This window comes from Manacus candei, unplaced genomic scaffold, assembly GCF_025592945.1.
Source record: "Manacus candei isolate 608988 ecotype Guabito, Panama unplaced genomic scaffold, ASM2559294v1 h1tg000022l, whole genome shotgun sequence".
Lineage (NCBI taxonomy): Eukaryota > Metazoa > Chordata > Aves > Passeriformes > Pipridae > Manacus > Manacus candei.
The window spans coordinates 5,995,074-6,021,619 of record NW_026138070.1 but is presented as its reverse complement, the minus strand read 5'-3'; the positions used below and the strand labels follow the sequence as shown (position 1 = coordinate 6,021,619).

Sequence of the window (26,546 nt, the reverse complement as noted above, 5' to 3'; positions counted from 1 at the left end):
GCTCAGGTGATGAGTGTGGGAATGTGGAGTGAGGGACTGTTTCTGCCTCGTTCCCCCCAAACCTCCCCACTTCCCAGAAGTGCCAGAGTTGGAGTTTGCAGGGAAATTTTGTGGGGTTTTTAGCTGAAGGTTATTTTAGAATTTTTCCCTAGAACCAAACCAGCAGTTTTCTGGATCTGTTTTGGATAGTGGGGAGAACTTGCTGGAGTTAACAGCAGGCTCTTTTCATGGTCACATTATATAATAATAATAATAATATTAATAGCTCCAGTTTCTTGGAATTTCTTTGGAAGTATCTGGTTCTGTCTGCTGCTGCAGACAGAATCCTGGACTAGGTGAAGTTCTGATCTAGACTGGATGCTTCCCGAGTTCCATGGTTGCAGTATATAATTTATTTAGATGTTTATTTAGGGTTTTGCTGTAATTATAATGCCCTCCACTTTCCTGAAACACTTTCCCCTTGGGATAGAGGAAATCTATTTTCTGGTGTAGTAGAGAGACAGAAAAATGTCAGGAGGAAAAATTCAAGTGGGGCAATTAAGTTTATCCCCATGGATGCAATGGGAAGGCTTGTTTTTAACCTTTGCTATAGAGTCCCACATATATTTAGCTTTGATCTACAGACAGGCATTTAAAAACAATAAGTTTTAATTCCCTTTCCCCAACGTTTTCCACTTGATGACTAATTTGATTTTGTTGTTAAATTCACTAAATGGTGTTCACAACAAACAACACCAATCTAACAACAGAATGCAGGAAAACAGAAAAATTTACCATATTTTGCTTTTTTAACATATACTGACAGCAGCTACACTATTTCCTGACTTAATACTCATTGTAATTTTCTTGCAAGCCTTGCATTAAAAGACTCCTGGCTAATTCAGTCACCTGCATGGATTAGGTTGTTAGGCCTTATTATCCTTTTGCTGCTCTCCAGCCTTCGCTTACAAATTACAGGACAGAGTAAATGTTGTTTTCTAGGTTGTCTTTGGAGACTTGAGCTTGAAGTAAAACCATATGAGGAGACAAAGATCAAAAAACCATGGAAGGCAGCAGAATAAATCCAGTCTCGAGCAGACAGCTGGATGAGTGTCAAACAAAGGCAGGAACAGCTGGATCAAGTAAAGCCCGAGGAAAATTAGTTCCATCCCAAGGGGGAGGGAAGAAGATTGTTCTGTGAGCCCAGAGCTGTGTGGGACCAACTTCACCCGATAAAACTTTCACATCAAAGTCAGGGGCAGATCAGAAAGACCCAGAGGGAGGGGAAAGGGAAGAGAGGGAGTTCAGAGGGATCTGCAGAAAGCCGAGGGAAGGGAAGGAGGTGGAGTGAGAGGGGAGGTGGGGAGTTGGAAGTTGGGAGGTGGAGTAATTCTGCAGAATATGAGCTGCTGTCCACAGCTTTCTGGATGTAAATTGATGAGGTCATAGTGTTTTCCAGTTGCAGAAAAAAAAAAAAAAAGTTAAGGAAAAAAAGAAAGTCTTCAACTTGTTTTTCGAGAGAGACGAAAACACGGAGGAGCCGAAGAAATGGAGCAACTTGTGAAACTCCTCCTGTGGCACATTTTGCTTCAGCAAAGTGAGTTCTGAGCTGTTGCTTGGTCGTGTTTCAGCTGCAGAGGACGGGCTGGAGGTTTGCTGGGAGGTTTGGAACTGTTATCTTTGTAAGATTGTGTTCAGATTGCTGAGTTAGCTGTGTTTTCGTCCGTGGAGGGGAGGGAATCATGGATTTCTCCTGCTTTTTTGGGGAGAGAGTGGAGAAATGTTTGAGGCTGTTGAAGCAGTGCTCTGTTCAGCATGTCTGTGCAATCTGCTTTTTCCTATCAGTTACCCTGATCAGCAAATTCAAAAACAATAAGCTTCAGTGTGTGAGTACAGTAAATCTCACACAGCAAGACTTACAGGATGCAAAGTTATTTTGTACTTTTGAAGAAGCAAAAACAGCTGCTGTGTGTGTGTGTTTGAGTGTTCAGATGGAGCTAAAAAATGATGTGTGGGTTTGGGTTTTTTTGGGGGGGAGGTGTTGTTTTTCTCCTGTCAGCAAAAAGACAGACACAGGAATTCACTTTTGGGTAAGGTGCAAGAAAGGGATGGGGACAAATCTGATGAGCTTAAAATAACAGAATGGCTCGTACCTTTCCCTTAATCACAGTTTTCTGTAAGAGCTGAAAGCAGATTCATTGTCCCCAAGACAACAGAGACACCCCAATAAGGCTTGGGTGGCAGGAGGGGATTTGAGGGTTAATTGCAAAGCCCCAGCACATCCACACCTGCAACACTTTGGGCTCTGAGGAAGGTACCTGTGAGCAAAGGACCAAACACAGCTCCAAGAACAGTGTGGAGAGAGTTCTTTCAGGGTGCTGGGAGTAGGAAGTGAGGAGCACAAGCTTTGTGGGGACTGCTGATCCCCTGCTCCTCCCAGCCCTGTTGGTGAAAGGCAGTGGCTGAACACCTGAGCCCCTCAAAACTCCTCAGCTCTGAGTGGGGGGAAGGTGAGGAGTGCTCAGTTTGGTCTCTGATTAATCCAGTTTCCATGTCATCCCCGTGCCTGCAATGCCTCAGGGCAATAAATTGGCACTTTATGGGCTCAGTCATAGGGACAGAAAGGGTAAAGTGGCTCAGCAAAGGAGTGTGTGGGGTGGGTTAAGGGGAAGGAGGAGAGGCCACATCTTGTGTTCCAGAAGCACCAGCCAGTCCAGGGACTCCCCAGCAAGGTTCAGCATGTTGGCAGAGCTCAGGGAGCACCCAGGGCAGGAATAGCAGGTTGGGCTGCTGCAAAGCTGTGGGGAGGCAAAGGTGTCCCACCTGAGGAGGGATGATCCCTGACAGACTCCTCGGGTGTGTTTTGGAGATGAGCTGTCCCCGTGCCAGGCTGCCCTGACGTTTGAGTCCTGCTGTCCCCACACCAACCAGGCTGTGACACAACCAGTGAAGATGGGCAGGGAGGAGATGTGAGATGGTCCCTCCTGGAGAGGCACCACACCCTCAAGTGTTAATGTCTGGCAGGGAGGAACAGCTCCGTGTTTGGAATGGCTCCACCAGCCCTTCCGTGGGCCTGGAGCCAAGGTGGAGCACACAGAGCAGGGAAGGGTTTCTGAAGCTGAGCTCACATCTGAGCTGCCTGTCAGAACGTTTGGGCAGATCTCTGAGGGATCCTGTCCGTGGGCCTAGAGGAGGATTGGCTTCTTGTCCAGACACAAGGCTTTTCCCTTTCTGCAGAGGCAGCACATTCCTGCTCTGTGCAGGAGCATGTTCCTACCTGCAGGGAGGTGTTGGAATTGTTGGGGCTGGCTGGGTGGTTGAGGGCTCTGCAGCCCTGACATCCTCTTTGAAAGCAGAAGACTCTGCTCTTGGGAAAGTTGTCCCAGGAAGCCTTCAAAAATAAACAGACACAGAGACTTTGATAAAAGCTCGGTTCAAAGCCTGGCTTGGCCACCTGTGGGCTTTGAAAGGGAAATCTTGTTTTACTGGAAAGCTTAGCCTTGCAGTCCCAGGCCAGTTTGGGGGCAGGTGGTAAATAGGAGCCTTGGTGAGACTGAACTACTCACCATCTCCCTCCTTTGCCTCTTTAAGATGTTTTTCCCTGTTGGTGGCCAGTGGGTTTTAAAAAAACTGGCTCCCAGAAGAGAACAGAACTCATTTGTTTGGCTGCCACCTTGGTGCTGCTGCATCATAAGCCATGATGGCCTCTGAGACACCAGGTCAGCCCCACAGGGAGTCAGGATGGAGCCACTGCCAGTCCCCACAGGGTTTGGAAACAACTTGGTGGCTCAGGCTGCTGTTTTTGCAATAACTGTAGAATGGCTCTCCAGAGACCATTAAACCCCCTCTATAGACAATGGGATTTATGGGAGAAAGAAGGAGTCTGGCACATACAGATTTTGTGAAGAACAAGTCCTTTCTGTAGGGCTGGACCATCTCCTAAAGAGAGGAGATGTCACCTCCTTTTTGAAAAGGGAAAAAGAAGCTGAGACAGAACAGGAGATGCTGGAGGTGTGCAAAGGAATAATGAGCTGAGCTTACTGAGGCCAGTGGAGTGTGAACCTCACAGGCTGTTGTTTGCCCACACTCCTGGTGGGTTCTGACACATTTCTCCAGTGAGCTCTTTGTTTATCCTCACTCTGCTAGATCAGTGTCCAGGCTCTTCCTGAGCTCAGCAGAGCCCCAGCAGGTAGAGCTGCTGCTGTCACGTCCCGTGGAGTGTCTGAGCCACCTGGCACTCGTGGTGTTTGCAGTTCCCTTTTCTGCTCTGGTAGTTTTTCTTCTTCCAGCACGAGGCAGGATCTCGGTGGTTTCAGCAGTAGCTGCTCCAGGAGGAAAGAAGTGGTGGGATGGTTCAGGCAGGACTCAAGGGACAGTTTTCTGCTTGACCTGCTCCGAGGACACTGCCCAGAGAGCTCTGAGCTTGTAACTCTTCTTTCACAGCCTGAGGGCTTCTGGTTTGCCCACAGTTTCTGTGGCTTAATTCTTTGCTTGAAAAATGGATGGGATTCAAGAAGTAAGAGCTGGCTCTGCTTTTTACAAGGGATTAAGAAATACTTTTGCAGGCTGCTTTCCTCTTCCTATATTGTGGGACCACAGAGTACCTCTGGAATCCTGCTGAGTCAGCACAGAATGTGTCAAGGGGCAGCACATTTTGGTTTTTTTTTTCTTTCTTTCTTTTTTTTTTCCTCCCTGTGGTTACATCTCACAGAGAAGACAAAGTGATTACCCATCACATGGAACCCGGAATTTTAAAATGAAAGCTACAGTGAGTTCTGTGTTGACAACTCTGAAGGTGTTTGGAGGTTTTGAAGCTCCAGGTCCTGTGGTCCTGGGATTAAAAAAGTCAGAACTTTCACTGAGTGCACAAATACTCTTTGGTTTTACAGCTGCAGGTTGGGAAGTGTGACTCACCAAAACAACTGCTTCCAGCTGACCCCAGTCCTGTAGTTCATGAGCTGTCACCTTTGCTGGGCTGTGGGTCTGTCCCTGTTCAGCAGCTCCTGTGTTACACAAAAAATCACTTTAAAAAGCAGGGCTGGAGGACTTGGCTTGTCTCACATGGCAGAGCAGGGTCCCACAGCAGAGCAGAGGAAGGAGACTGAAAAGAGAAAAAAGCTTATCCCTTCTTTCACTGCTGCTCCGTGTTTGGGTTATTGAAGGTCAGTTGTTTTAAATTCCATATTTTCTGGGGGATTGGAGACATTCCAGATTCCTTAGATTTCTAAGTGATCTCATTTACAGCTCTGTCAAATAAGTTTGGGTCTTATCCATGACCTGATGTATGGGTGCATATTTCCAGCATTTCTGGGGGATCAGAACAATCAGTTCTTCCTCCTTTGTCTGGTGCCTCTCGCCCTTTCTTTCCCTTCTAGAATTTTGCTTCTTGGCTGCAATGCCACTGGTTTTTTTTGGTATTTGCACCTGCCACGTTGTCTGAGTGTATGGGTTATAACCTAGGGCAGGCTTCAAACCCAAAGCTTCTCTCCAGGCTCTGTGTGCACAGACATGCAGTGAGAAACCCTTTTTCTCTGTGCTGAGCTCCCACACCATATTTAATTGTGCCTTTATCTTGGATGGGCTCGCTGTGGTGCAACCCGGGGCTGTCCAGCTTTGTGTGGCAACACTCAGCAAGGGAAAATGCAAGCAGGGCATCCACAGGCTCTTCCCTTTTCCCAACAGGAAGCAGCATCTCCTGGTCACTGAGGGGCAGACCTAGAAAGACCTCAGAAAGGCTTGTCAAGTAGGCGAGCACGTTCCCGCCCTGCTCCTTGGGGAGCTGCTGGCTGAGGCTTGGAGTGGAGGGAAAAAGAAGCTGTCCAAACCCACAAGACACAAGCTTTTCTTATCTAAGCACTGTCACATTGCAGGCAAACTCACAGCCCCTTGTTTTACAGGGAGCTGTGTTTGGGAGTGCTGGAGAAGTGGCTGACCAGGCTCCAGCAGCCCGGGTGGGTGGGATGGAGGGCGAGGGCCTGGATGGTCCTTCCCTTGGCAGCAGGGCCAGCTAGGAGGTACAGAACCAGGGGCTGGTGCTGGTGTGAGCTCAGGGCCGTGAGAGGCTGCTGAGCAGAGCTGTTGGGCAGCTGAGGTGGATGCTTTTGTCAGTCCACGGATTTACGCCGCGGAATTTGGGCTCAGTGTTTTTCGCATCAACTCGCAGGAGGAAAGGGGAGCAGTAAATGCTTCCATTCCTCTGGCTGAGCCAGGACAGGATGTTTCTGCAGCACCAAATCAATTGGCTGTTAATGCAGGGCTGTGGGAGCAGTGGCTGTGCTGCCAGCCCAGCTCTGACACCCCTCCTGAGCACACAAGTCCTCTCCGTGTCCTGACACCCCGTTGTTTCCTTGGGGCAAACAACACCCATCCAGACATGTGGGCATTGCCTTGTCACACTAATGAAGTGGATGCTGGTTGTCCTGTCACAGCTGAGACTGATTTTTCCTGCCTGATTTGCTGCTGGAAAAAGCTTTGTACCATTCCTTTGTTTTTCTAAGCTAAATCTAAACCCTGACTTCCACAGACAGGTTATATCTTCATCAGGCATTTTCCAGGCTGTTAGGAGAGACAATCAGATGGTGGAGTTATGGTGTCTCTTTCTTACATACAGACTACAGACTTTGTCCAAGAATTTATTTTTCTCTTTGTGAGGCCGAGATTATAAATGTAGAAAAAACAGCTCACATTTGGAGTGGTTTTGAGCTGGCAGTTCAGCTGAGAGTGCTGCCCAGTTTTGTTCTCTGTTGTCCCTGCCCAGTCTTTTGTGATAGGAGAAGGGAAGGAAACAGAGTTTGTCCTCAGCCCATGCATTAGTGCTAAAATAGCCCCAGTCTGGAGTTAATTTTCTCTTTTGAAATTCATAAATTCCAGGGCTAAAAAAAAAAAAAAGAAAAAAAAGCCCAGCTTTTGTCAGGAGGACATTGTGCCTCTGACATTAGCAGGACAAAACATCTAATGATCTTGATGGAGCCCACTTGGGCTTGACTGGTTAGAGAGATGAATGATGCTCTTGTGCTGGGAATCTGAATCCTGCTCTCAAATCATGATGCCAGGAGACCTTCTAGACCCCTCCTACACAAAGAGCAGGAGGGACTGGACCAGAGAAATGCGGAAACAAAGGCATTGACTGACTCCTTGCGAAGTTCTTCCTGTGTAGACCTGAGTCCCTTGAGTTGGGGAGAGTTGCAGTGTCACCCAGAGCACTGCAGTGTTAACTGGGCAGACAATGTGTGTGCCAGGAGGGTGAGGAGAAACAGCCAAGGTAATACATAAATATTAACAGAAAGGGAGGAACAGATGGAACAATAACAGAGGAGGTGGCTGATTTTGAGTGTGTTTGTCGTTCTCTCTTCCTTTTGTTGTCAGTAACATTCTTTATTTTCTGCTTTGACAGGTTCTGTGTGTTCATATTCAGGTGAGTGACATCTTTGTCATCTGCCTGGTTTTGTGATCATGAGAACAAATGAGGGACCCTGAATCCATGGCAGGCACTGGGGGTTTCACTGCTAACTTCCATAGATGGGAACCATGCATCCCATGCACTGGTGTCTCTAAACTTTGATTAAACTGGGGGCTAAGATTAGGAAGGGTAGGTAGGATGGGTCAGGTGTACAATCCTGATAACAGACATCACACAGACATTGCTTTCACCAACTGAAATCAGTGTGTCAAGTTTTTGTATTACATTTCTTTATTAGGCAAAGGTTCTTCCCCCAGAGGGTGGTTGGGCACCAAACGGGCTCCCCAGGGTTTGGTCACAGCCCCAAAGCTGCCAGAGCTCAAGGAGTGTTTGGAGGGAGAGGGTGGGATTGTTGAGGTGTCTGTGCAGGGCCAGGAGTTGGACTGGATGATCCTTGTGGGTCCCTTTCAACTCGAGATATTTCATAATTGCCCATGAGAGTGCCCTGTGCTGGTCTTGAAGGTCACTTTTGGGCAGAAGATGCGCAGAGAGATTCCGGGGCGGGTCCGAGTCCTACTCTGCTGTCCTCACACTGTCAACTCTGCTCTCTGCTCCTTGGCTCTCAGTGCCAGCTGATGCCTCCAACCCCGAGAGCGTGGTGGTGTCCGTGCTGAACATCAGTGCTGTGCTGGGCTCTCAGGCCGTGCTGCCCTGCAAGAGCCACCGCATGGTGTGGACCCAGGACCGGCTCAACGACCGGCAGCGCGTCGTGCACTGGGACGTGCACAGCACCTACTACGGGGACAACAAGATGGAGAGGCTCTGTGACATGTACTCTGCTGGGGACCAACGTGTCTACAGCTCCTACAACCGGGGCAGGATCTTCATGCCCGAGAACGCCTTTGTAGAGGGCAACTTCTCCCTGGTGATCAAAGGTACGAGGCGGGAGCTCTTCGCTCCGCGCCGTTTTGAGGGGCGGAGGGTTCGTGACTGACTTCACTTGGTGGTTTGTGGTGAAAGTGGGTGTTTCACAGGGCATTTTCTATAGGAAAAATATCAGCCCAGTGAGTCTAATTCTCAGGAGGAATTGCTCCACTGAAAAGGTGGTCAGGCTTTGGAAGGGGCTGCCCAGGGAGGTGGTGGATTCCCCATCCCTGGAGATGTCCAGGAAGCAACTGGACATGGCACTGAGTGCTCTGGGCTGGTTGTCAAGGGGGTGATTGCTCACAGGTTGGACTCAGGGATCTCAGAGGTCTTTTCTGACCTAAATTGTTCCGTGAGGTTCTCTGAAGCACTGGCAATAGCGTTTTAATTGCCTTTTAAACAGGCACATTTTGAAAGAGAATTTGTAACAGCCTGAAAACCACTTGGGCTTTTTGTGGGCCTTTGATTGTATTTAATTTCCTGAGCTATAAACACTCGATGGTCGTTCTTCCTCTGCCTGCTCTAGCTAAACTTAAATCAACTTTCTCTTTCCATCTGTTAATACAAATACCTGCCTTCCAAGGGCAAACAAACTGAGCAAATTATTAGATTGAGATGATTTGTCTCTGTTTAACCCACCCTAGAACTAAGTTGTATAAAGGCCCTTTTCATCCACACGAGGATTTGGGAAACAGTGTAAATGACAGAGAATAAAATATTCAGCTTCTCCTCTCTTCCCTGCTGTACCAGGTGTTGCAGAGAGTGATGAAGGCATATACTCCTGTAATCTTCACCATCACTACTGCCACTTGTATGAAACTGAGAAAATCCAGCTCACCATCACCAAGAAAGGTAGGTGTGGCTGAGAGCTCCGTGTCCCTTCTGGGAGGGACCTGGTCTGGCAGCTGGAGTCCAGTGGCCAGCAGGGCTCTTGGATTCACAGTGGGGGGTGTGTGCTGGTTCACTGCAGGCCTTGCACACTGTTCTGCTCGAGAAGAACCTGCAGGGTTCTTCCCATGTCGTCTCAGTTGCAGGGTCAGGGCACAGGTGCCACCAGAGGCCTGGGAAGCACCAGCAGAACGTGGTGCTCACAGTGCTGCTTTGCTGTCTGATTCCCTGAGTTTCAGAGATTTCATTCAGTGTGTGTGTTTGTGAACCTCCCTCTTTTCTTGGCATGTGCCAAACAGTGCGTGGAGCCTGTTTACTCTTGGCAGCCCAATTCCCAAACTGTCCTCTTGCTCCTGCAGCAGCAGCACATGCCTGGTGACAGTCCATCCCCACTCAGCTCAGCCACAAAGACCTGCCCTGTACATTGGGCTTCTGAGCTTGTCCTGAGAAGTCTGTACTTAAAAACCCACCTCGAGTTACCACACCTTAAGCCCAGCTCTAAAAGCAAGCTGCTGGCAGCTGCAGTGTGTGCCACCCATGCCACACAGCCACCACTACCGTGCCATTAAAATCGACCCCTGGGGAACACACAAGTGAAGCTGCTGGGGGGCTGGTTGTGCTGGGAAGCTGTTGGAGGACTGATGGGAGAGGAGGGAAGTGCATCTCCTCTGCTGCTGCTCGCACCCTGTGAGCCCCAATCTGCTCAGCTGCGTTTTTGGTTCTCCTGTTGTTCCTTTTCAAGAGCAAAATACAGAGCAGAGCTGCTTCGACTCCTCCAGCAATTAGGGCCTTTGTGGGTAGCAAAGCATTTCCTGCTCGGAGGATTGGGATGCAGCACATCCAAGATCCTCGTTCCATTCTTAGTCTGGAGAGGGAATATGCTTCCTGCTTTCTGCAGCAAGAGGTTAACTCTCAGTTACAAGGAAAAGAAAGTGGGTTGGGGAATATGTGCAGCTAAAGGGTGAGGGAATGAATGCAGCCGCTTTTAAAATCTGCTTCTGCCATGTAACTACTTCTAAAACTCATAAAAATTAGAAAAAATCAAAAAATGAAAGCACCTTAAGGTAACAGTCCCTTCCAGCCGGGTAGATCCAATGACTCTGGATGTGTTGCCCCCCCAGCCGAGGACGCCGGCGAGTTCTGGGACGGGGAGAAGCCGGTGGTGGTGGCCCTGCAGGGCAGCACGGTGACGCTGCCCTGCGTCAACCGCAACCACATCTGGACGGAGCGGCACAGCGAGGAGGAGCAGCAGGTCGTGCACTGGGACCGGCAGCCCCCCGGGGTGCCCCACGACCGCGCCGACCGCCTCGTCGACCTGTACGCCTCCGGCGAGCGCCGCTCCTACGGGCCCCTCTTCGTGCGCCGCAAGATGAACGTCACCGACGCCGCCTTCGCCCTGGGCGACTTCTCCCTGCGGATCTCGGAGCTGGAGAGCGCCGACGAGGGCACCTACTCCTGCCACCTGCACCACCACTACTGCGGCCTGCACGAGCGCAGGATCTACCGCGTGTCCGTGACCGAGCCCGTGGCCAGGGAGAGGAAGGTGGTGAACCTCACCACCCACAACATCGCCCCGGCCGTAGGTGAGTGGCCTCTGGAAGCCTCTGGAAGTGGCTCTCCTGGTTGAGGGGGGGTCTCTACCAGTTGCACCTTTGGGGTTGTTCCCGAGCTGTTCCCGTTGTGTGCCCAGAGCTGGGTGCGTGGCCACTCTTGACCGTCTCTTGTCTGGTGTGCCAGTCTTCATAAAACTGAATTCTATTTTTTTCCCCCAAGTGCTGTCTGCTTGTTTCCAAGGTGTAGAAAATTTCCAAATCACACCTGAAGTTACAATTGAATGAAACCTTTTCAAGAATATTTTCTTGGTACTTGGTGCCTTAAAAAAAAAATAAGTAAACACGCAAACAATTAGGTGTACAACCAGCTGAAGCCCATTGTCACTACTTTGCCTCTGATTAATGTAGGTCACACTTTTCTTCCTTCCAGCTATTAAGTATTTAGATCCATTTATACTTTAATCCCGTGTCTTTTTCCTGGTCCTTTGTTGCTGTGTTACATCCTCACAGTCAGAGAGCATTGAACTAAGTGGTAGAAAAATGGGAAGAAGGAGTTAAGGTAGTAATCCAGCTTTGAAATAAACCACCCAGGAGCCACCAGGAGGGGAGTGTGGGCCATTCACTCAAGAGTTGGACTCGGTGGTCCTTGTGGGTCCCTTCCAACTCAGAACACTCTGGGAAATCTGGGAAATCCCTGAGTGTCCCACCCCTGAGGGTTGCTCGCCCTGCTCGCAGTGCTGTGGTGGCACCATGTCAGCTCCTGTTTGCTCTGCTCCAGGGCAGTCCTGAGCCTGCTCTGCTCTCACTGCTGACAGGCCCTGAGGCAAACAAGCTGTTTTTGGAACAGGCTCCCTTTCCTCCTTGCTTTTGGGATCAGGAGAAGGTGTGGGCAGAAGGTTGATACTGCTTGTGCTGTTACAACATGCCACCACTCTCACCAGTGTTTCTCTCCCCTTTGCACGGCTGTTTGGGCTGTGCAAGGTGTCAGACCATGCAGAATTAAGCCCCAGGAATTTTCCTCCACCCTTCAGCTTTCCTTTTTTTTTGCATCTTAAACCAATTTTCATATTTTCCACTGCACTGAGCTATCATCTGACAGCCTGTCCAAACTCAAAACCATCATGCTTCATTCAGGCAGAAAAACAAAATAAAAAAACCTCAATATTTTTTTAAAGTCTTTTGGGCATAGTTCTTTATTAACATTTTAAAATATTCATTGTGGTTTAATATTTATTGGCTGTTTAATACAGAATTTTGATACGCTTCATACATTTTTAAATAGGTTTATTCTTCTCTAGAAATTGGCTTTCTCAAGTCACAGAAACCTAAACCTCCCCCCTGGGATTGAGGTTGGTGTCCAGAAAACCCTGGCAGTGCTAAGGAGAGGTGGCTGTTGGGGCTGACATGGAGACCAGGACATCCAAATCTCAGCGTCCCTGCCTGCAGCCCTCTCCAGATCACGCTGTGCAGATGGAAACTTGATCTTGTTTTCGGAATTGTCCACCCAGGAATTTAGTCCTCTCTTTCCTGGATGTTGTCCTGGCTGTTGCTGAATAGTTCCCTACCTGCTCAGCGCTTAGATGGAACCTCTAAAGTTGTTTAACCTGCCAGGGGCTGTCTCAGTTTGGCAGCGGCGCCCTCGGTGCTGGAGGAAACTTTCCTTCCTGGGAAAAGCCATTTCCACTGTCGGAAAGAGCAACCTTTGGAAGAGCTTTGCCCCTCCAGGCAGCGAACCCTCAGCTGGTCTGAGAGCACCACGCACAGGAATGTGCTGAGTGCATGGGAATGTGCAAGAAGTGGAGACATCCGGAGTGCCTGTCCCAGCCCACCGCTGCTGAGGAGCCTGCAGGGACATGCCCTGCTCGGGGTGCAGCACCCCGGGCTGAGGGGCTGCCCCATTCCCCGGAAAACTCTATGGAATCGTGGGCAATATAACATAGATGAAACCTCAGGAGGTAACAAAAGCACGACAATGAGCTGCTTCAGCAAGCAGCCACAGCTTCTGGCCTGGCTCCAAAAGGCCCGGAGCCATTTCCAGACAGGAAATTTCGTCCTGTTTGGAAGAGAGGCCGGAGCTCAGCTCTGCTCCCAGTCCCAGCAGTGTGACCATGGTGTGTGTTTTACTCGGTGTTTGCTTTGGAGCAAAGATGCTGTAGAATGGCATCTGCTGTGTCTCCTGCTTGGTGCCGAACCATTCACAACCCTTTGCCAGCCCTGAACAGAAAACAGGCCCCGTGGCCAGGTTTGGGAGCTCTATTGGTGGAGAGCTCTCCGTTTTCTCCAGCAGAAGAATCTGACCCTTGACACTTTGGGAAAGCGGTGTGAGGAACCCCTGATCTAAGTTTTCTTTAGAACTTATTTTTCAGTAATTAAGCCAGATCCCGTGGGTGAACTGGAGACAGATGGCCATGAGATGTACTGAGAGATCAGATCTTGGTTACAGAATAAACTTTCATCAGCTCAGCTTGAATTCTGGTCTAGGACTAGGGTGAGGAGGAGAGTCTGTATGACCTTGATGATCCTGTTTTGGGCACTGAAATTCACTGGTGTGACTGAATCAGCTGTCACTCTGTGCCTCAGCTTCCCCAGTTATAAAATGGGTTATATTCTACTGCCTTCCTGATGATGCATTTTGAGGCCCACCAGTGATGCTTTGTCTAAACACTGGTGTGACAAGTATTTTTAGTATTATTTGAGTAAGCCAAGGAGGCCCCAAGTTACTTAATCTCTGTTTCCAATGTTTGTTGTCACAGTGACCTCTCCAATGCTGCCTAAAGTTTAGCTCAGCTCTCAATCCTGCCTTGCAGGACTGTGGGAAAGCAAAAAGCCAGGAATAGGATGCCTTTGTTTGCTGACTCCTGGCTCAACAGCTGCTCCAGTGGCACCATCTCATTGTGGCAGCTGCTGGAGGAGCCTTCCAGGGTCCAGGGATGTGACAAAGCAGAACTGTCACAAGTACTGTTTGCAGCTTTGCAAGTGGGTTTTTTGGTTGGGTATTTTTGTAGCTTGGCAGTGGTGAAAAACCCCCCCATGGTAGTTTCCAGCAGTGCAGCCAGGGAGCACATGGCATCTGGCAGTGCCAGGATAAACTGGAAGCTGCTGGAGTGGAGCTCTGGGCTATCAGAATGGAGCCTATTGCTCAAACTTTTGCATTTTCTAGGACTGCTGCTGGCATTAGCAAACTGTCACCTCTGGTTTCAAAGTGTTTGTTTCAATCCACTCTTGTGTTATTTGATTTTTACTTTTGGTGGGTTGGTATTTTTTTTGAACACTGGAAACAAACTCCCTGACAAACTGGAACCAGTCACTGTGCCAGCACTTCCAGAAATGTCAACATTCCTCATATTAGCACACATCTGTTAAGTGGTACTGTGGCTTTTGAGGTATTTTCCCCCATCTTTCCCCTTATTCCCTCTGACTGATTTGCAGGGGGAACTCCCAAGGGAATGGAAGGCCAGGACTCCATCCTGGTTCTTGCCTGTGAATGTTCCCTGTCAGGGGGTGAGAGTGTCATTTCAGCTGTTTTGAAGAGAAAAACCTCTCCCAGCACAGTCTTATGTGTTTCCAGTCTGTTCCAGGGCTGGATTTGTCCATTCCTCTGCCTATTGCAAGCAGAGAAGTCGCTTCCTCTTTATATGTGTGAAACATTGACCTATTTATTTGAGACCTACAAAAACGTAAAAGTTTGGAGCTCCCCTTCCCCAGTTCCAGTGCTGTGGAACTGAAATGCTGCTGCACCCACAAATGGAATGGAATCTTGGCTTTTCATTGTGGGGTTTTTTTTCTTGGTTTATTTATTTTATTGATTTTTATTTCATTTCAAAGGAAAACTTATTCTTTTGGCATTGAAAATTCCTCCCACTCCGTAAATTATAACCTCCCTTGGCAGTCAGGGGCTGCTTCATATTTTCTCTGTCTGGAGCCTGAGCAGTGTGGGGTGTGTGTTGTGAGGGACCCAGAGGAGGGTTGTGTTACCCTCAGGAAGGTTTGGGGCTGGGTTTGGGGGTGACTTTTCTCTGAACTTCCCCTCTGCAATAAGCACTGGTGGCCGGGCAGTGGGAAGGGAATGTGGAACAGTCACTGTTAAAACTTCATCTCCCTGGGAATTGTGGTCTTGTGAAGAGCACAGGCATCTCCCACCTGAGATAAATCAGAGGTTTTGTAAATCAGGCAGGGATTTGCTCCTTAATTCAAGCAGCTCAGAAGAGTTTCTCCCTGAATATCCTTCTTGTGCCCATGTGTGATCCTGCTTTGCTCTGGATGGCCGATTACAATGATCAACCTGTTTGCCTTTCTCTCAGACCCAAACGTTGTCAGGGGCCACAATGTGATAAATGTCATCATCCCTGAGAGCAGGATGCACTTCTTCCAGCAGCTGGGATACATCCTGGCAACCCTGCTGCTCTTCATCGTCCTCCTCATCATCGTGGTGCTCGTCACCCGCAAGCGCCGGCAGAGAGGTGAGTGCCAGAAAATCACAGCCCTGTCCTGCTTGGGGGGGTATCCTGGGATGATCCTGCAAGTAATTCCTGGAAAACACCCTGCTGAAGGCAAGGATCCCCTCCTAGCAAACCAGCAGCCTGCACAGGGAGGGTTAATTAATCCAGGTGCTGATGCCTGGATTAATTAGTGGGGGGTAAAAACTTCCAGGCCTCGATTTCACAGAGTCATTAAGGTTGGAAAAGACCTCTGAGGTCATCAAGAACCAGCCTTTGACCAAATACCCCTCGTGATTTGCTGAGCTGCACTGTTGGAAGGGAGAAGGAAGTTAGAAGTGCCAGACAGCTCCTCTTTACAAGTGGGATTTATTTAGAGCAGAAGGCTCGTGTGCATCCCTTGGGAACTCAAATGTCCTTGCTGGACTCCCTGGGCTGGGTGACCCTGTAAGAATTATATAAACAGACACTGAGATCTTCTGGTGACTCCCACACCACTAGTTTTGGGTGCCCCACAAAAAGCAAATCCCAGGAATGTCTGTGTGCTGGAGTGTTCTTTGCAGTGCCACGTTCACCCTTATTTGTGTGTCAGGGGATTAGCACCAGCAAAGTGTGAAAAGATACCAGGGGTTATCATTGCCAGAGGAAGGGCTTGGCTGCACTGGCCCTGACTGCTCATTCTCTCTCTTCTCCCTTTTCAGGTTATGAATATAACGTGAAGAAATATGGAGAGTAAGTATAATTACAGGGTCTGTTATTTAGGATTAAAAGGCATAAAAGGGAACTTGTGGCCCCTTTCCTCAGTTGTCATTAAGGACCTAAAACAGCCGAGGATTTGGTTAGAAGGAGAAAGTGGTTTGTAGGGCTGGTTTGGCAATTGCATTTCCTCTTGTTCTGCTTTGGGAACTGAATCCCAGATCCTGGTTCTGTGAGACATCATTAGGAATTAGTGGTATAGGAATAATGCACAGATCTGCTATGGGATGGGGCCAAGATCATGTATCTGGGTTCCTTTATGATTTATTTTATATTATTAAAGTGGAAGAGATGGGAAGTTCCAGTAGAGGTTGGCTGTCTGTTGTTCTAAGCTCTGAACAAACACATGGGGGAAAAAAGAGATCCAGCTATACCAAATAAACACCATAAATTAAATTCCCTAAAGTCCCATTAGAAAAGCTATTGTGAAAAAGTGTGGAAGGAGACAGCTATTAGAGGATGTGACAATATTCCACTGTTATTCCCTTTACAGGAAGGATGTGAACCTGAAGGAATTTACAGTGGACACAACAGATCTGACCCCACACAAAAGTGAAGACATCAGGCTGGGTATGTGTCAGGTGGCAACCCTGTGCCAAACCAGGTCAAAACTCCTTGTAGCTCAGGAGCTTCTAATGGCATTTTCAGGTGACTTCACCTCCTCCTCTTTAACCTCTTGAAAGTGGGTGTGGAGATGGGGATGAAGGGAAATCCAGGTTTAGCTGAGTTCATTCTGTCCATCTTTCTGTTACGTGCTGGGAGAATCTGTGGTACCTGTGAGGAGCAGGAACCCGAAATATCCATGACTGATTAGTGCCAGGGGCAAAAATGAGGTGGCAGCAGCTTTCCTTTTGCTGCTGAGTGGCTGAGTAACTCCACTCCTAGAAATCTGAAGGCCTGGAGTACATCAAGGAAGGACTGATCGTGTGTGTCTTGCCTGTAAAACTCTTGTTTTCTTTTAATATTCTAATGTCTGTCTGAACCACGCTCCTCCCTTGCACAGATTACAAAAACAACATCCTGAAGGAGAAGGCTGAGCAAGCCAGAAGCTTCCCAGCAAAGAACATTGATTTAGACAAAGGTAATAATGACTTGCTTTCCCCCTAATTGGTGGCTGTAGGAACCTTCTGCTGGGCAGCAGGAGGGAGCAACTCAGTCCATCAGTGAGCTGACCAAGCCACAGCCCAGGCAGGAATGATAAACACCCTGGCAAATGGCAGCAGGAATGAGGAGCCAGTTCCCTGCCCATCCTTTCATCATGGAGCCACAAGATGCAAGTGGTGATTAGGCTTTTGAAAGCTTTTGGCGTGGCCCAAACCGAATTTTTCTTTATTGGAAAAAGAATGCCTGGCAGGGCTGGAATAGGGCCTGCTCTACTGTAACCTCAGAGGGAGATGGATCCCAAAAATGTCCTGGCAGTGCTGTTTGGGGAGAAAACACTGTGCTGAAGATAGTGTTTTGAGCTGAATTAATTTATGGGCAGTCACTCACTTCATCCAACAAAAGCAAACAGCTCTCCCTCCCTGGGGGCCGAATCTCCTTTTGCTTCCCCAGCATTAATCCTGAGAGTTGTGCCTCAGTTTGTAGAGTAGCACTTATGTCAAGCAGTGCTTGTAATAAGCTGTTAGATTCCATGACTCATTTAAGAGGAATTTAGAATATAACAAATGGGACTGAAATGATACTGAGCAGGGAATGGTCTGGAGAGCCCAGGAGTTGCCTCAGACCTGCTGTCCCTGCTGGAGTTCTCAGGATACTTTTCCCCTGCATTCTTCAGAGGTGATCTGTGCAATAATTTATACACTGGGGGCTTTATGAGGGGATATTTATATATATTCCTGAGGGGGGACTGGGGACATGGCTGACTGCAAACTTGTCACTGCCTAGAGAAGTCCATATTTTTGTGCTCATTTGAAAGGTTTGAAATCCCTCTCCAGGTGCTGACCTCCATTTCCATTTGCTTTCAGATTTCAGGAAGGAATATTGTAAATGAAGACATTCCCAAGCTGCTGGCTGGACCAGAAGCTTCAACCAAAGATAGATAACATGGAAGAGAGATGACTTTTCTTAATACCATCTCCCTCCAGTTCCCATAGATTTTTTTTTCACATAGACTTGAGGGTGTTTGCAAATGCTTCTTGAAAGAGTTAGACTGTCTTGTGTGCATTTATGGGTTTGGGTTGCCTTTCCTCCTCGTCTCCCAATCCTTCACTCCCCTCTTCTTTTCTTGATATTATTGTTGGTTTTATGCATCAATGATTTTTATGAGCTGAATCAGCAGACCTTTTGCTTTGATGTAATTGCTTTAAATAAACCAACCTGCATCACTGCTCCAGAGCCATCATTATATATCAGGCATTTTTCCATGTAGTGTATTCATCAGAATAATAATAGCAGAGCCTGATCTCCCGTGGGCTGGCATAAATCAGTGTCACACAGCACTTTACACGTTCCAGGTGAAGCACAAAGAGCACAGCCCTCCAAAATGGCAATATAAATACCTCATTTTGTGAATGGGGAAGTGTCAGGATCCTCATTTTGCAGGGGAAAGGGAGGCAGATAAATGACCACGAGTAGATTGGGTTCAGCTCCAAAGAGCTCTGGAAGCTGAACTCTGTATTTCTCACTCTGAGCTTGTTTGTTTTCATTTCAGTGCAGATCAAATCATGTTTGGCAGGAGCAGACACTTGACTGATGGAGTTGCAGTGCTGTAACACCAGTCTCAGTTAGATCAGAACCAGGAATGCTTTGGAGGGGGCTGAACTCCTGTGTGGAACCTGGGATGGGATTTTCCTGCAGTCCTTGGGTGGACCCAGGCCACGCAGAGCTCGTGTGCACATCGACCCACAGGTATGGATGGTTCCAGCACAGGCAGGTTGGAAACGGGAGCAGCTCCTCAGGAGCAGCCCCTGAGGAACAAGAGCAACAGCACTGAAGAGCCTGTCAGGAATTTTGGTGGGCCAGGGCCTCAGAAGGGCAATCCAGGAGTGAGATTAATCTATTCTCATGGATTTTGGTGTTGTTTTGGTGAGTGGACACCTGAGGCAGTGGGGCTGTGGGCTGAAGGGGAGTTCTACATATGAACAGAGTGCCAGGTGGGGATGCCAAAAATCAGGAGTAATTGGGTGTTGTGATCCAAGCAGGTTAAAGCACCGTGGAAGCTGGGGAATATTAACAGTTCTACGCAGCTCCTCTGACCACCTGGGGTGTTCTGGGGCACCATCCCCAGACCAGGCACTCCCAGGGTCCTTGGGGCACAGAGGGAAAGGTTGTGAGCACGATGACAGTGAGCTGTGCAAGGGTGAAGGTGGCTGAGGGTTGCCAAGGGTGAAGGTGGCTGAGGGTTGCCAACCTACTCTGGAGAGAGTGGCAGAGGGAGGGGTTGAGTGTGGGCTTGGTGACTGGGTGGAACTGGGGGCAGGGTCTCCAGGACCCCTTTCTTTCTGCCCCTGCCAACTTGGGTGTCTTGTCTGACTGATGCCAATGTTCTTAGACATCTAAATCCCATTCCAGGCTCTGTGTCCCTCCTCCCACGAGCACCTGGTGTGTGCCAGGGCTGGGGAGGACTTCCAGCAGGTCACAGGGATGCTGCACTGGGTGGGATGGTCCTGAAAAGCTGAGCTCAGCTGCCCAGCTCTGCCAAAAGCGTGGTGGGTGAAGCCTCCTGTGTGCCAGAGGAGCTGTACTGTCTGTTCAGAAGGTTGGACATCATGACTTCAAAGCACACTTTTTATAGGGGTAGAAAACGGTCCATGTGCATTTTTTTAGATATCAATACTTCTCTCTGTTAGTGGGGTCTATGTGAAAGAATAATTATAGTGAGGACCCTTATTTTTAATGCCTCCAAGTGGTAAATAATAAAAGAATGTAAGTAGAGGTGGAGTTCCTTATCCTTTAGTTTGCTTTCCAGTGCTGTCTGGACACCTTTTGGGATTTGCAATTAACTGCCTTTTTCTTCTTTTAAGAATCACCTCTACAGAAGTGCTCAGGTTGGGCAGACCCATGAGTAGTGGAGAGGAGGGTCTGGGCTTGGTCCCAGGCCCCTTTTTGCCTTCTTCTCCCCAAAACAGCCAGGGATTCTCAGCCTGCCTTAGGGCTGGGGCTGATTGAAACCCAGGCTGCATTCCTGCAGGTGCAGGAGGCCCTGCTGGTTATTCCATCAGGGTGGCAGAGTCTCAAGTAATTGTCATTAATGTCTCTCTCCCTCCCTTTCATGTCTGTGAGTCAAAGGCTGGAGATTTTCACTTGCCAGTTCCAATTGCAGAGCACAGCTCACAGAGACACCAGCTCAAAGTGGGGCTCCTCATAAGCTCCAGAGGCATTTAAATACTTCAGTGGACTTCTAGGCTGCAAAATAGCTTAAGGGGAGAAAAATTAATATGTTCTCTGTAACAAGGACTAGGAAGAGCTTTATGAGTTCCTCATCCTTGCTTTGATCACTAGTTGGAGTTTGGGTAATGGTCAGACACGTCAGCATAACCCTGGGCTGGTCAAGTTGGGACTGTGGCCCTTTTTCCTTCAGGAGAGGGACATGCTGAGTGATTTGCCTGCTGATCACAGCAGTGGGTTTCAAAAAACAGCTGCCACATCCAGTGTGTGTAATTTAGGGTGTCAAAATTCTGGCTGAAGGAGACCTAGGCAAGACTGCTGGACAACCAACTGTATTTTCAAACTGTTGAAAAAAAAGAGAAAAGGACAACTGGAAGGGTAAACTGAAGAGTTCTGGCTGTTTATTTCTTAATGCAGAGGGATTATCAAAGGCTGTTTGCCCTTAAATAGTGGTGAGAAGCCACTCAGGTTTTTCACAGTGCACTTTGCAGTCTGTCAGTCTCTGGCACTGGGGGGGAAGTTCCATGTAGCTGATCTTGCATGTGAAAATTAAAAGGTTCAAGTTGCAGGACCACTGCTCTCTGTCCCTGCTCTGCCACAGACTCACTGCAGTGCCAGACAGGTTGGTTTTCTCTCTCTCTCTCTCTCATCTCAGCCTTTCTTTCCCTAATCTGGGGCTGTAACTTGCCTCTGGTGGAGAAACACCTTTTTAAAGTGTGTAGCACTTTGGTAAATGTGCTTTGCCCGAGTTATTGGAGATGATGTTCTCCCTGTACCAATTAAATGCTGCACCTTGACAGACTCCTTTGCCTGTCACTTTGCAGGCTTTGCCTCATCACAGCCTCTCTGGCTTCCTGAGACATGCATTTTATGTTCAGTTAGTCAAAATAGTAATAATCCCTAATTTTTACAGCAGTTCCTCCTCAGTGAGTACCGAGGCTCAATGAGGGCAGAGAAATCAAAGTCTCTTTTAGGATAATGTGTGGACTGTCAGCCCTTGGTGTGGGACAAGGAAAGGCTGTTTGGCAGTGACCCTGAAAGGGGTTAAAACTGAGACTAGAACTGGACTCTTTTCAGCTCTGTGCACACTCTGCTTCCTCTCCAGACTGAGAGAAGGACTTAGTCCAGAAAGCTTGTGGTTTGTTTTCTTTTTTTTTAATTTGTTGTAACTGAATTAATTTTCATTATTATTGTTGCTTAACTTTTACCATTTGTCATTGCTGTGTAATTCCTAGTGTTTAAGAAATAAAGGAGAATTTAATGGAGTTTCCAGCTAAGGTTGGTTTTATTTCTTGCTCTTTGGAGATGCTACCTGAGCCATTAGCCAGCATTAGCTAATTCTTCCCAAGAGCTGTGCAGTGTGTTTCATCTCAGAGCATCCTAAAGTGCTTTACAAAGCGCAGACTGGATTCAATAAGTTATTCCAGTGATTCCAATATCCTTTCCACGTGGGATATTATTATTTGACAGGGTCATGGGGCCCGTGGAGAAATAGCAGCTCTCCAAAAGTGTTGTGTAACGGGCGGATCCGCAGCTGGAGATGGAGTTCAAACCATCCATCAGAGGGGAAGGCTGGCAGCTCTTCCACAGGATTTAATTTTGCAGGTCCAGAAGGGAAGATAACACATCCTGCTGGGATATGTTATTTCACTCCCAGCCCAGATTCCTCTTTGCTTGCAGAACTCACACCTTGCGAAGTTCCTGCTGCACATTCTGCTCTTGGAGGGTTTCCACCCCCTGAGCACTATCCCAGCTGGCACCAGAGTTCTTCCAGGGACACTGATGGAAACAGCTCAGATGGACGGTGCAGAGGCAGGAATTTGAAGGATCAAAGCAGGATATGGAACTAAAAAGTGGCAAAAAAAAAAAGGTGCAAACTTTAGCAAGTGAAGATTATCGACCAGCTTGTCCAGCTCTGGTGAAAGTATTACCTGCTCTCTTCCCTGGCTGGAAATCCCACTCCATTCCATAGCACCTCTTCCCTGGGGTGAATCACCACCCTAAATACCCTCTCTGGTGCTGCTGTGGGGCTTTACTGGTCTCTGCTGGGTTATTGCTGGGGCATCTTATCACTTTTCTCTTGTCTCCAGGCAACGGATCTGATTTTCCAGGAAAGCAGCTGGGAACAAGGAGGAGCTGATTTAGCACCCACAGGGCCTGCTTTGCAGACCACTGAAATTAAATATTGTCATTGTCTCCCACTTGTCTGAAACGAAGTCCAGATTGTCCCCATTTCCTTTCTGCCTCCCAGTCTGAGTGGAGTTTTACTTGTAAGCCATTAACAGAACAAATTTCTGAGGGGAAGAATAAACACTGGGGACCTGAGAGAAGCAGGATAAAGACCTGAATAGACATTCCTAAGCAAAAAACACTCCTTTTCTAGAGGTCTGTAGGTGGCCCTCGGCAGATGAGCTGCTCTGAAGACAATTGCTGAAGGGACTCTTCCTTTTTTTAAAGGAAGTGTGACTCTTTTAAGTGCTGCAGCTGCTAAGAAGAGGTAGGAAACCCAGAGGAAAGAAAACACTTTGGGTCCTGATCAACCCAATAAATTAATTGATGAGGTGCAGATCCCATGGAATTGTTTGAAAATTAACATGAAAGTTGTCCTCAATCCTTCTCCTTTCCCCTCCCATGTGACCTGTAGGGCAATATCCCTCTGTAACACACATTCCTCAGCTAAGGGGGGTTTTGGGAATGTCACTGCAAATACCTCCTGTCATTTCCCCCAGGGTTTTTTTTCCGTGTTTAAATCCAGTGGCACGGGAAGCCCCGGGGGAGCTTTGCCCAGGAGGCTCCAGAGCAGGAAGCTGCACTCAAAGTCTTTTGCTTCCCTCTAGTGTTTAATGGTTTTATTTCCTTGTCAGCTTGTTGTGACTGAGTCCTGCCCAAGGACCACTGCACAGAGAGGAAGAATAAACGGGAAAAAAAAACAACTTGCAGATCTTTTGGACCAGACCCAGAAGTGTAAAGTGCCTTGGATTGCATCCCCCTGACATCCCCCACCCTGGCAGCAGCCTGCAGCCTATTAATCACATCCAAAATGTGTTCCTGCAGTGATATTTTTCTGCTTCTCTTTCTGTTTCAGGATCATTTCTGTGCTTAGTTCATATTCTGCACTGATGCTAATCTTGCCAATGGTCCTCCCAGTGAAAGATGATTCTGTCCTTTTACAAATATAAATTCTTGCAGGTGGATGAAAAATACCCCTGAAATCTCCGAGTGGGTGCCCAGAGTGTTGGTTTCCCTTCTGTCACGTCCCTGTACACAAACACTGATTTGCTGAGCACCCAGAGTGTGATGAGCTCTCAGAATTCCCTGAGACAAGCAACAGCCATTGCTATAATTCAAAGGATGGCTTTTTAAATAGGCCTTGCTTATTCCCTGTGTGGCAACCAAGTGCACTGCTGCACAAATGAAGAAAAGGGTGAGCAGCTTTTGTGCCTCAGGACACTCTCAGCTCCCTGCAGGGGCCAGCAAGACTATTTCCTCTATCACAGAGAGCACAGCACTATTAGCAAGGGATTTTGTGCCTCATATTTATTTTTTGCTGAAGTGTTAAGGCCTGAACTCTGCAAGAAACGAGATATTAGCCCTGATGGACCAGTGGTGTCTTCCTGCATTCCTGTGTCCTCTCTTTAATTGGATTAGCTTGTGGTTTGACTGCAACATGAAAGTGGGTTATCTCCTCTCTTCTGTGCTTTAGGGGGACACAGAAAGCTTTTTGTGAGTCACAGATCCAGTCTTCTCGTGCCTGTTCCAAGGTAGTCATCTGACAATTAGACAAGTCGTTATATTTTCAGTTGTCAAGAGTAAAAGCAAAGCTCAGAGAGCAAGAGCAGACTCTCTGCAGCCTCAGCCTTTGTGTGGGCACCACCTGGGCCTCTGAGCAACTCAGGAGCTCGTTAAGTACCAGCTGAAGAGACCAAAGGGTGGGGTGTTAATATTTCGCCCGAGTTTCATTCTGCAAAATAAAGGTCAGTACCTCATAAAATACAGTTTGTACCAGAGTTACAGTCCTGCCAAAAGGGAGCCTTCCAGCCCTTGCCCAGAGTTTCTCAAGGGTGGTGGAATTCCCAGGTTGATGGAGCACTTTCTGCACCAAGGGTGCTCCTGGGGGCTTGCAGAGCCTTAATTCGTGTGTGCACACACAGGGCAGAAAGTTGAACACATATTTTTACAGAAATCTTTGCTGTCCTCAGAATTCCAAAATTAAAAAAGTGAGAAACAACCAACCATCCTGAAAAGTTTTTTATGTACATAGAAACAACTCTTGAAAATTACTCTTTGCAATGCACTAAATTGGTCATTCCTGACTTCAACCAGCACCAAATCACTAGTTACAGGATGAGGACTAAGGCCATACCTTTACCTTGCTGTTTATCCTGTTTGATGATCACACAAGCATTCCCATTTAGCAGTGATGAGTGGCAGGAACATCAGGTGGAGAACCCCAGTGGCTGGGATTTTGTAATTCCTTCACTAAACCAGAAATGGCAGCAGGCAGGTGATGATGTTTTGGTTTCTCAGTGTTGTTAAACCTTGTTGAGTTGTGGATTATCCAGTGCTGTTGGTAAAGAAGTTCCCAGTCAGGATCTGGGACCTGGTAATGATTAAACTTTCAGAAAACTGAAAATAATAAATAGCAATAATGTTAACAAACCTTCTGTGAGCCACTAACACAGTTGGCTCCTCTGTTTTGTGCTGGTAGAGAAATCATTCCAGTGACAGGTAATTCAGTCACTGAGCTGTGATTTACCCCTTCACAGAGAGCAGCTGAACACTGAGAAGTGAATGTCCCTGTCCTTTGAAAGGGCAGAAGAGAGAACACCATTAGCTTGGGATTTACCTGAAGAAGGATTTTTTTTTAATGAACAAAAGATTCCTTGAGACCTAAGGTCTGAAATGTTCGTTTTCTGGTTGCCATCTTTTGGGGATTTCTAGAAATAAAGGTGAACTCTTCCCAAATCCATCACCTGCAAAGCAGGGCGCTGTGATTCTGTGATCTCTATCCCTGTCCCTTCCCCTTCTCCATCCCCTTCCCTGTCCCTTTCCCCTCCCCTCCCCATCCCATCCCATGCTATCCCATTCCCTTCCCCTTCTCTTTCCCCATCCCATCCCCTTCCCCTCCCTCTCCTCCTTCCCTCTCCCATCCCTGTTCTCATCCCCATCCCCTTCCCCTCCCTTTCTCTTTCCCCCTCCCCTCTCCGACCCTGCTCCCATCCCTGTCCCCTTCTCCTCCTTCCCCTTCCCATCCCCATCTCCGTCCCGTTCCTCATCCCCATCTCTTTTACTTTCCTCTTTCCATCATCTCCATCCCTTTTCCCTTCTCCATCCCCATCCCACCCCCTTCCCTCTCTCTTCTCTTTCTCCTTCCCCGTCCCATCCCTGTGCTCTTCTCTTCCCCCTTCCCATCCCTTTCCCATCCTCATCCATATCCCCATCCCATCCCCTTCCCCTCCCTCTCCGCCTTCCCTGTCCCATCCCTGTTCTCATCCCCATCCCCTCCCCTTCTCTTTCCCCCTCCCCGACCCTGCTCCCATCCCTGTCCCCTTCTCCTCCTTCCTCTTCCCCTTCCTGTCCCCATCTCCGTCCCGTTACGCCTCATCCCCATCTCTTTTCCTTTCCCCTTTCCATCCTTATCCCCATTATCCCCATCCCTTTTCCCATCTCCATCCCACCCCCTTCCCCGTCCCATCCCTTTCCCATCCTCATCGGTATCCCCATCCCATCCCATCCCATCCCTGTGCCGCGGGGGCGGTGCGGGGGCGGTGCGGGCGCTGCGCGGGGGGCGCGGTGCGGGCGGAGGGCGCACCGGGGGGGCTTCCCCCGCACCTCCCGCACCCCGGACCCGCATCCCCCGCACCCGCGGGACCCCCCCGCACCCCCGACCCGCACCCCCGGCCGGGCCGGGCTCCGCTGGCAGCCGGCGGGGCGGCGGGAGGAGGATGCGGGCGGGGCGGGCGGCGCTGCCGTTCCCGGGTCGGGCAGCTAGAGAGCAGTGCAGGGAGCGGAATCCCGGGAGCCGGGAGCTCCCTTCCTGTCGGGAAGGCCGTGAGCGGAGCCGAGCGCCGGCCGGGAGGCCCCGGGCCGGCCGCCCCCGCTCCCCTCGCCCATGGCGGAGACCAAGATCATCTACCACATCGACGAGGAGGAGACGCCCTACCTGGTGAAGCTGCCGGTGCCGCCGGAGAAAGTCACGCTGGCCGATTTCAAAAATGTCCTCAGCAACCGGCCCGTGCACAGCTACAAGTTCTTCTTCAAGTCCATGGACCAGGATTTCGG

The 26,546-nt window shown here is 48.7% G+C and overlaps 2 protein-coding genes and 1 long non-coding RNA gene across 6 annotated transcripts in view; 2 read left to right on the top strand and 1 right to left on the bottom strand.

Annotated features, from left to right (window-relative positions):
* Window positions 1-1,308: 1,308 nt before the first annotated feature.
* MXRA8 (matrix remodeling associated 8) lies at window positions 1,309-21,529 on the top strand. Its single transcript, XM_051786533.1, has 10 exons — window positions 1,309-1,576; window positions 7,373-7,393; window positions 8,005-8,313; window positions 9,053-9,154; window positions 10,312-10,773; window positions 15,045-15,203; window positions 15,881-15,911; window positions 16,429-16,505; window positions 16,939-17,016; window positions 17,903-21,529. The coding sequence occupies exons 1-10, from the start codon at window positions 1,528-1,530 to the stop codon at window positions 17,926-17,928; spliced, it is 1,314 nt and encodes a 437-aa protein (XP_051642493.1). The 5' UTR covers window positions 1,309-1,527; the 3' UTR covers window positions 17,929-21,529.
* Window positions 20,649-26,545, bottom strand: LOC127470729 (uncharacterized). 3 transcript variants are annotated; one of them, XR_007904381.1, is made up of 5 exons: window positions 26,428-26,545; window positions 24,925-25,066; window positions 24,628-24,828; window positions 22,196-22,383; window positions 20,649-22,110 (listed from the first exon to the last, which is right to left on the bottom strand). It is a non-coding gene; the product is annotated as an uncharacterized LOC127470729 (long non-coding RNA). The 3 variants fall into 3 exon arrangements; XR_007904382.1 differs by having other exon boundaries at window positions 24,634-24,828; XR_007904383.1 differs by lacking the exon at window positions 22,196-22,383.
* The window catches only part of DVL1 (dishevelled segment polarity protein 1), a 69,158-nt gene continuing 68,878 nt past the window's right edge, over window positions 26,267-26,546 (top strand). Inside the window, exon 1 of one of the 2 annotated variants that reach the window (XM_051786528.1) lies at window positions 26,267-26,546. In XM_051786528.1, the coding sequence (XP_051642488.1) occupies window positions 26,377-26,546 (170 nt within the window). In that variant the 5' untranslated portion in view covers window positions 26,267-26,376. The other variant, XM_051786529.1, reaches the window with a different exon arrangement.

Coding starts and splice junctions, on each gene's coding strand:
- MXRA8 (XM_051786533.1), top strand. CDS start 1,528: ATGGAGCAACTTGTGAAACTCCTCCTGTGGCACATTTTGCTTCAGCAA. Junction 15,912..16,428: donor AACGTGAAGAAATATGGAGA/GTAAGTATAATT, acceptor TTCCCTTTACAG/GAAGGATGTGAACCTGAAGG. Junction 16,506..16,938: donor AAGTGAAGACATCAGGCTGG/GTATGTGTCAGG, acceptor TCCCTTGCACAG/ATTACAAAAACAACATCCTG.